Below are 9580 nucleotides of genomic sequence, written 5' to 3'. Positions count from 1 at the left end.
TGAAGTTGAACTTGAATTTGCTGAGGAAAATCGATGAGATGCCGCAACGTTCGTTTGTCCATGTCGCAGTCTTTTGAGACCAAAATTAACCAACTACGTACGTACAGTGCTTCCTACTTTTCTCAAGCCATGATATTTCAGTAATGATGATAACTTCATCTGAGGAAAGTACAAAATTTAATGGTAGCAATTAAATTTAATCACGAAGTAATATAGTTGAAGTTTAAGAATCCAAGCTATAATTCAATGAAGAGCGGCTAATCTGAATACAATAATAAAGGGCTAGTTATAAATCCTTATTCAATATCCTACTCAGATTAGCCCTAGCCTTCATGATTAGAGCCTACTGTAAGCCAGCTGCTTGCATGGTTACATCTATAATTAAACCACTTCTCTAAAAGAGAGCCAGATTTATCATGGAATTTTTTTTTTTTTTTTTAAGCACATGGAATTAATAACTTCGTTGTTGATAGTTGATACCTCTTTCAGCAGACCAATTTATCCATTCTCAGTGCACATTGTGAAAGATAATATATATATTAATGTAATTGACAAATTAATATAAAGCGGAATAGATAAAGACACAAAGAATTACGTGATTCGGTTTATGACTTATAGAATAAAGTCCAAATGACTAGATACATTTTACTCTTATTTTTTTTGGTGATGTTTACAATATGAGAAATATTGTTTCTTGCACACATTTTGTACACAAAGTCCTACGTGGCAAGATTTTTTTGCACACACTTTGCTTTTAAAAAAAATTAAAACAAAATGCCACATATATGTAGGACTTTGTGTACAAAATGTGTGCAAGAAACATTTCTCTTATAATATAACAGGCTCATATTTATAGGAGAATTAGGGTAGATGAGAATAATACAAATAGACTCAACTGTGACTACGTACGTTGTAGACTTCAATGGTAGGTAGGTCACAATCTTCAATTATGGCTGTGCTAGTTTTCAATTGTAGCTATATAATAGACGTTAACTATAAGTAAGTGAGAGTCTTCAATTACAGCTTGAATTCTTGAACTTCAACTATACTCTTGACAACTTGCACCTTTGCCGCCCCCAAACTTTCCTCGTTTGCTTCGGTACAGATCGAGGATTAAGATCTAGTGCATTCGATCGGGTGGGGGCAACAACCTTCAAGAGGGTGCTCGGCAACCCATGAGAAAGACCTAAATGAAAATGACTTTTTGAAATATTATTTTTAAAGTTATTCAATTCTTGGGGAAATGTCCATTCTCTTCATTTTTGGAAGGAATAGTTTGAAATTCGCCCATTGACCCCAAATAACAACTACGGTGAATTGATGTCTTCCAATGAATTCAACTAATTTAAAATTGCAACCATGCTCACACAATCACCAAAATTAATAAAAAAATAAATCAAGCACTTTAGGACAGTCAAACTTAAGAAACCGATCAATTATAGAATATTAAAATTACAATTAATTTATACTTACAAAGCTTTTGTATGTAGTAAAGACCTAACTTGTATACAACAAACGATTAATTTGTCTTTCTACTGCAGTAGCTCCAAAACTCCAGTCAATCTTCTATTTAGTCTCATTTACAACCCGAAACCATGTGGCTTCAAGATTTTTGTGAATTTGTGTGGTTTAAAGAAACTCTAGGAGAGATAAGGAATTGAGAGCATAAGGATGCAAGGGTTCTCTCTTAGCTCACAAAATATTAGCCTCAAGGTCTATGAAAAATCATGCAATATGGTGTTTATGTAGATCTTAGGAAAAGATACAGCGTTTTAATGTAATTAAAACACTGAAAAGGTAATTTTTGAAGTCAGTGTTTGAACGAGTAAGTCAGCTTGCTCGGATGCTGCTAGGGTTTCACGAATTTCTTCTAGCAGCGTTCGGATCTGGCTCGACCAAGTTTCTCTACTTTATGTGATCATGTACTCGTTCGGACTAGTTGTGATCAAGCCTACTAACTGATCTTCTCAGATGTTCTCGATCTAGGAATGAGTACAAAGTATCCTCGTTTGATCGAGCTCCAAGTAAGCCTTCCAATCGACTGTTGGTACGGACTGAGTGCCTTGGCAATGCTCCATGTTCAATTCTGAAACAGCTCATCCCGACGGAGCTCCTTGGTTCTTCAACATTAACCCGACTTTAAATTCTAGTTTAAGTACAAAACTTAGCCTATCAATAATAAACTTATACTACATTGTAAATTACCGAACATAAAACCTAATATAACTATTTCTCATTTTAAAGAACTGTGAAACAACTAAATAAGGGAAAATAAATGTTTATTCACGAGTCTATTCTAGCAAAAAATAAAAATAAAAGAAACTACTTGTCAGGCGTCACTGTCTGAAATCTGTGAAATAGACAGCAAGCTAGGGAGGGAATAAGTTGACTTGTCATGGTTTGACTTGATTGATGCACGCGGACAGTAAAGAACTTGATTAGATAGACAAAAAATAAATAAAAAGAATAAAAAATAAAGATAAAAAATAAATAAAAAGAATAAAAAGTCATGGATTGAAGGATAGACGTTGAAGTTAACTTGTTAAGATCCATATATATATCATTACTAATTATCATTTGTTAGGAGAGTAATATGTAAGGAAGTTCTTAAGTGAAGCCTTGAGATCATTATTTTGAAGTTTTTAATCTGCTCAAAAGTTCAAAGATATTGGTAGCTTTGGAGCCACTAACATTATTTATAGCCGCATTCATGTCTCTAATTGAACCCCATTAATTCCATTGTTGCTAGCTTGCTTCATAATATATCTTGTTTCTTCATCTTCATTCTTCCACCATTTCTGACTCTCTGTTTTGCTGAATTGTTGGAGATCGCGCGAACTGGTTTAATTTTTGGATTCTACAGAAAGATCGATCATGCAGGAAAGCATGGGAAATCCCCTGCGCCTGAAGTCCTTAAATCACATCTCGCTTCTGTGCAGATCACTAGAGAAATCTCTTGATTTCTATCAGAGTGTTCTGGGTTTCTTTCCTATCAGAAGGCCTTGTTCTTTTGGCTTTGATGGTGCATGGTATAATCTGAGTTTCAAGATATTTTCTTGAAAAATGAATAAAATTTAATTTAATTTATTTTTTATTTTTTATTTTTATTGATGAAGATTAATTTTGTGATGGTGCGCGCATGCATGGTGCAATTCAATTAAACATTCTTGAAAACATGAATACAAATTAAGAAAGAATCCTTGAAGATTTGTTGGAATGTTTTATATGCTATGAAGTGACATTGACCAAGATTTTTGATATTCTGCATGCATGGTGTATTGCAATTCAGCTTTTTTGAGAGTATCTTTCGTCCCTTAAATTTAGAAAAGTGTTAATTTAGTATATCAAGTCATCTTTCAATTTTGAACATTTTATTAAATTTTTTTGTTAAATTCGATCAAAATTTTAAAAATACCCCAGTTTTTTTTTTAAAATATATATATATATATATATATTAAAAAAATTTCAAAGATTTAGGCATAACTATTTTTGCAAATTATGTTAAATTTCGACCAACACTTAAATCCTTGCAATTAGGAGTATTTTAGTAATTTTGACACTCTTCCATGAAGATGTAACGAAAAATTCTAACGGGTCGATAAAATTGAAAATTATTAAGAAATAAATATACTAAATTGATACTTTTTAAATTTTATAAATATGATTGTAAAAGTGATGAATAATTAACAATTTTTTTTATTTTTTATTCTCTCTCCTTGAATTGAATGCTAAATTGCTAATCATTTCCTTATGGTTTTGATTCTGAATAGGCTATTCAATTACGGTGTCGGCATACACCTCATCAAATCTGAAGACCCTGATAACATGCCCAAGATCAGCCACATCAATCCCAAGGACAACCACATTTCTTTCCAAGTTTGTGATCTCTCTGTCTCTCTGTCTCTCTCTTCTCTGTCTATCTGTGTCTCTGTTTATATCTGTCTCTGTCTCTGTCTCTCTGTGTCACTGTTTATATGCACTAAATCAGCATTTGTCGGCAGTGTGAGAGCATGGCAACCGTGGAGAAAAAGCTAACGGAGATGAAGATAGAGTACGTGAAGAGTAGAGTAGAAGAGTGCGGCATTTACGTGGATCAGCTTTTCTTCCACGACCCAGATGGCACCATGATAGAAATCTGCAACTGCGACAACCTACCGGTGATTCCTCTAACTGCACGGCGACACCGGCCGGCCTTTGACTAAACTTCCTGGCTGAGTGAGTTCAAAGGCGAAGATATGGAGAAGTGTATCTTTTGAGTGCATTTGCTGGCAGCTGGAACGAGTCTACCAAGTACCAAAAATGCAATATATATGTACGTAAATTTGGTTTGGTTCATTGGGAAATTCAAGGGCTAGCTAGCCTCGTGAGAGTGATTACGTCAAATTACGTTCATTAGCTTAAGAGATTTTGATGGTGCGGCACGTCGGAGTTAATAAAATGTGGAGTGATTCTTGTATTTTTTATGCACAATAATTATATAACACTAAGGCACATTGGGATGGGACACAATATGTAGACCCCACCCCAATATGCCTTGGTGTTGTGTCATTATTGTACATTATGAATGTTTTAATCATTTCCCTAATAAAATTGTGACACGTGTCTTATTTAAGTCAGTGTCACACTAATTAAATATGTTAAGTCAATGTATAGAATTTAACTGTAAAGAGTAATTTTTTATTTTTTATTTTTTTTTGTTATATACTTCAAGAATTTTTAAGTTTATTTTGATACCGCATAAAATTAATTGTAGATCTAATAAATTCCTGATTTTGCATTTTTCCATAGTAATAATACAAAACTACAATATATGCTAAATGCTTTCAGCCAACTTTTACAACTCATAAAGTCATAGAATCTACGGGAACCATTAATCCACAATGGTCTAAATTAAGGGTCAAGTTAAATGTCTTTTTTGTACTTTTTGGTAACTGGTAAGGGTCATTATCAAACGATAACCTTAGATTAAAAAAGTAACACAAGGAGTACTTGATGTTAATCGAAATACCCATTTAATAATTTCGTCCAGTTCCATCCAATTTTTTTTACAAAGATCCACCTCACTTCACTTAAAATCGTGACACCTGTCCCATATGCTACATATGGGAGACAACTTAGCATAGCTTATGAATCATGATATGTCACTATATCATAGCTGATACCTGTGGTATTTATGCCAAATCAAATATCAAAAATAATAAAAAAAAAAATTACCTAAACTTTATTTGTTTATTTTTTAAAAAGTTATAGATGTAAAAATGGGGGTGGCCGGTCGAACCACCACTAAGGCCCCTAACTTGCAAAATAGGGGCGGCTGAACCATGTTCATGGCCCTTGAGCCACCCCTAAGCTAGGGGCCAACCCTCCGTATTTTGTTTTAGTTTTTTTGGCCTTTTTGGGGTAGCCGAAACCACCCACATGCTAAATGGGAGTGGCCACTCTCATTTTGCAAGTTGAGGATACACATCATAGGATATGATGAGTTTTCCCCCACCTGTGATACACGGGACATGTGTCACGATTTTAAGTGAGATGACGTGTGTAACATCTCGATCATATATTAGAAAGAGATGAATAGCTTATATAGAGTGAGTGGTTTATAAAGATACTCATGGGTGCTAAGTCTCTCATTGCCTAATTACAATGTGAAACTGAGTTTTATAAGGGATTTTATGAAAGTTCCAAATTAACTAGTTTTTTTTGGGTGAAAGCGCAAATGTGGTTAGCGTTTTTTTTTGAGTCGTTACAACGTGAATCTCTGTAACAAATTTAGATGAAATATGGGTAGGCGGTATAACCGCTAACCGCCTCTACCTAGACAGTTAGCGGTCATTTATAACCACTTTCGAAAACGGTTATGCGATTGCGGTGAGGTTATAACCACTCCGTTTGTACCCCCTACCTATGGCTAGTTAGGGGGTGACCAAACTACTCCAAAGGGCCAAGGCTAAATTGGAGGTGGCCGGCCACCTCCAAAAGGCCAAAAAAAAAAAATAATAATAAATTGAGGGTTGGCTCTTGGGGGTTGGTGAAAAATTGTCTTTTTTTTAAGGTTGGCCTTTGGGGGTGGCTCGGCCACCACCAGCAATTTTTTCTTCCTATTTTTTTTTTAATAATTTCTTCATCCTATGTGGCATTAAAACTCTAAGTTTCACCTGTAATACGTGGGCCACATGTGATGGTAATTCGAGTTGGACAAAATATGTGGAAGGAAGGACATATGTCAACATTTTACGGGTTGACGTGGACGACCGTTAAAAAAATGGATTGAAGTCAGACAAAAGTATCAAATGAATTTTTCATTAACGATAGGTACCACCTATGACACTTTTTAAAACCGATGCAACTTTACGATTTTGGGCTTAGCTACATATATGTGTAAGGTATTTGACCCTAAAACAAAAGCAACAACACCCCATATAAATGACATCAATTTCCAGCTAGAAATGGTCTTTTCAACTTACAAAATCAAATATATACAGGTATCAACTATCAAATCATGTAAAACAGAAATAGCGTGCATGATTGGTAAATGATTTTGTAGTATAATTTTTGTTTGAATAATGGTAAGAAATAATTGATGAGATATAAAGTAGAAAAAAATTAAAAAAATTTTGTCAGGAAAAGTAAAAATTATGTTTTTTAATTAATTTTTTTGTTTAAATAATAATAAAAAATTATTGATATGATATATATATATATATATTTATTTATTTTTTTTAATTTGACTCTTTTCAAAAAAAACATTAAAATGATGATGTTGTGATATACTGAAATGCAAGTCGGCCAATAAAGTGGACAATGAAGAACGTACGTGGAAAAACCTGCAATTAGTGAAACAAGTATGTAAAACAGAGTATGATTGGCTAGAAGCATTACAACCCTTTTGGTTGTTCTTTGTATTTATATATTTTTGTATATTAAAAAACAAAAATCATCTAAATTGAAGGAATTATTATTATTATTATTATTATTATTATTATTATTATTATTATTTTGATATGTCCACACAAGAGGGGGAGGGAGAATTAAAACTAGTAACATCCGCTTCATGATGCGTGGTCCCTAGCCGATTGAGTTATCTTTTAGTACTAAATTGAAGGAATTTAAATCCAGTACTATTCGTGTAATTAGATACAATAGAAATAATTTTTTTTTGAATTTGAATAACACCAATATCATAGAAGTAGCGAGGGCCTTCAGATATTAAAAAAAAAAAAAAATTGTATAAAATATATATAAATAAAGTACAATAAATACAATAAAGAAAAATTAAATAATAAAAAAGGAAAGGGTGTTGAGGTGATAGCCGACCCATCCGCTCGCCCCCTTAGGTGGTTGGCCACCCCCTTAGCCGATTGACCACCTCTCAACTTTCATTCTTCTATTGTTTTCTTTTTAAAATATAAATATTTTTTAGAGGTAATTTGTGCTTTCATGTAAAAAATTAGCATGTGTGCATCGATCATGTGTGCCACTCTCCATCCATTTTAATCGATCTTAAAAATTAACAGATGATGTAACTTGCAACAAAGTGGTTGTTTGGGAAGATCATCAAGTGTAACTTTTTGAAGTTTATAGTTAATTTAGGTATTTCAAGTAAAAAAATTAGCAAGTGCGTCTCACATATGCCATTTTTCATCCATTTTTAATGCCGAAAGCTAACAAAAGGTGTAACTTGTAATGAAATGGCAGCTTGAAGGGGCGAAGTATATAAATTTTTAAACTTTGGAAATGTCTTTGCAAAAGAGTGTTAGTTTATAGGGTAAAGTGTAATTTTCCCTCTAAGAGAACTAGTATATTTAGGGAAGGAAACCCTATAGGTGGTTCCCTTCCCTAAATATAGGGAAAATTTGAAAAAAGTCACAAAAAATCGCCCACGTGATCAGTTTCTCTATATTTTCCCTAAATCCTTGGGTAGTTATAGTGCTACCCAATGAATGATATAATGATAAGAATGATAAAAAGGTGTTTGATTTTTTGTTCAGGACCATTATAGAATATGAGGCCTTAAACAACTGCACTAATTAATTGTTTACTCCTTTGAGCCATTCGTGTAGCAAATGAAGATTCAACAGGGACAGCGTTGCATGTAAGGAGGAAGGCAAGACTGAAAGCAATTGCCTGGAACCCAATTTTAGGTGGCCGGCTTACGTACGTGACCCGAAATTCAGTCCTAGGATTCGGTTTAATTGGTTGTCCCGGCCCCAGATAAGCCAAGCAGATTTGAATATTAATGATGCTTAGGTCAGTAGGGCATTTTTGGAAGAGAAAACTGAAGAGAGGGCTTAGGACCGTTGATTACCTTCATTTGTAAGGCCGTTCGTCAATATGGTAATTAGTAGACTTGATATGACAGGGACTAAAGGTAAACGGACCAATCTGAAAGGTGGCATATACTCATGAATTAATGTTTTCCTTCGGTTGGGATACTCCAAGCCTCCAACCGCTCGTTTCCTTACGGAGTTGAGTTTAAATAAGCTAATAAACAGTAAATAAGGATATCGTTCCTTTCATATATGGTATATCGACCATTTAGGGGCATAAGCTTGGGGGTCCGAAAGGGGAGGACCCCTAGGAATTAAGCATTCTTCAGTCGATGGGATGGACGAGGGTAAAAGCCCATTTGGATGGGACCAGAATCCTCTTCAGTTGAAAGAAATCGGAGAGGAGCCGATATTTTATATAAGGGATATTTTTATAATTTCACATGGTATAAAATTACAAAAATACCCATAAATATAAAGGATCGGCTCCTCTCCAATTAATTCCTGATGCTATTTGGATGATGGTTCAAGGGTAAAGGTCATTCCGATACGTACTGCTTGACAACTGATTTGTAGCTTTTGTTCATTTTTTAAGTAAGGGCTGATTGAGTGAGCCTATAATAATTATTTAGTGTATGATCACTTTTCCTACTAAAAAATTGTACTCCACAAAAATAAGCTTAAATTTTTATTCGATTGGAATCAGGACAGTACAATAAAATTGCCTATTTAAATAAGTTTTAAATACCTGTCCAAACAAATGGAGCGGTCCATTTTCTCGTATCAATTGGGAATTCTTGTCATTGTTGTCAAGTTCCAAGAAAACACATGATATTCAATTTAAAACACATGATACTCATTATAAAATAAATTAATTTAGTCAAAATCGGGGGCGCGCTGAAAAAATAACTAAAAGATGACGTGGATTCGACTCACAATAAAAAGTTGTGCAGTACATTTTTCCCGTTTAATTTCTTGTTAATTTAAACGATCACACTTTTCATATGAAGATGTCCGTTGGTCTGCAACAGCCTGGTACCGACAGCAAATATTTAGCTTGCAAAAGGAACATCAAACTATTTTATATAAATAAAAGTCTAGAAGAAGAAAAAAAAAGAAAAAAAGAAAAAAAAGAAAATAGAACTTGTCAGAATATATAAAAGGACAATGCTAATCTTGACAGGTGTGATCAACGACGTAACTACGTGTAATATACATATATCGCTATCCGAAACCAAATAGGAAACGTGCCCGCAATCCAAACCTCGGTGTCTGTCGCTCTGTTTTGTCTATATATCTGAACAACGCAGAGC

At 34.0% G+C, this 9580-nt stretch overlaps 1 protein-coding gene across 1 annotated transcript; it reads left to right on the top strand.

Annotated features, from left to right (window-relative positions):
• Positions 1 to 2754: 2754 nt before the first annotated feature.
• On the top strand, positions 2755 to 4512 carry LOC133858092 (glyoxylase I 4-like). Its single transcript, XM_062293536.1, has 3 exons — positions 2755 to 3029; positions 3771 to 3876; positions 4002 to 4512. The coding sequence occupies exons 1-3, from the start codon at positions 2875 to 2877 to the stop codon at positions 4200 to 4202; spliced, it is 462 nt and encodes a 153-aa protein (XP_062149520.1). The 5' UTR covers positions 2755 to 2874; the 3' UTR covers positions 4203 to 4512.
• Positions 4513 to 9580: the final 5068 nt, after the last annotated feature.

This window comes from Alnus glutinosa, chromosome 14, assembly GCF_958979055.1.
Source record: "Alnus glutinosa chromosome 14, dhAlnGlut1.1, whole genome shotgun sequence".
Classification (NCBI taxonomy): Eukaryota; Viridiplantae; Streptophyta; class Magnoliopsida; order Fagales; family Betulaceae; genus Alnus; species Alnus glutinosa.
Note: the sequence above shows the minus strand (reverse complement) of the source record. Positions and strands in the feature narration are given on the sequence as shown.

Coding starts and splice junctions, on each gene's coding strand:
- LOC133858092 (XM_062293536.1), top strand. CDS start 2,875: ATGCAGGAAAGCATGGGAAATCCCCTGCGCCTGAAGTCCTTAAATCAC. Junction 3,030..3,770: donor TTTGGCTTTGATGGTGCATG/GTATAATCTGAG, acceptor GATTCTGAATAG/GCTATTCAATTACGGTGTCG. Junction 3,877..4,001: donor ACAACCACATTTCTTTCCAA/GTTTGTGATCTC, acceptor ATTTGTCGGCAG/TGTGAGAGCATGGCAACCGT.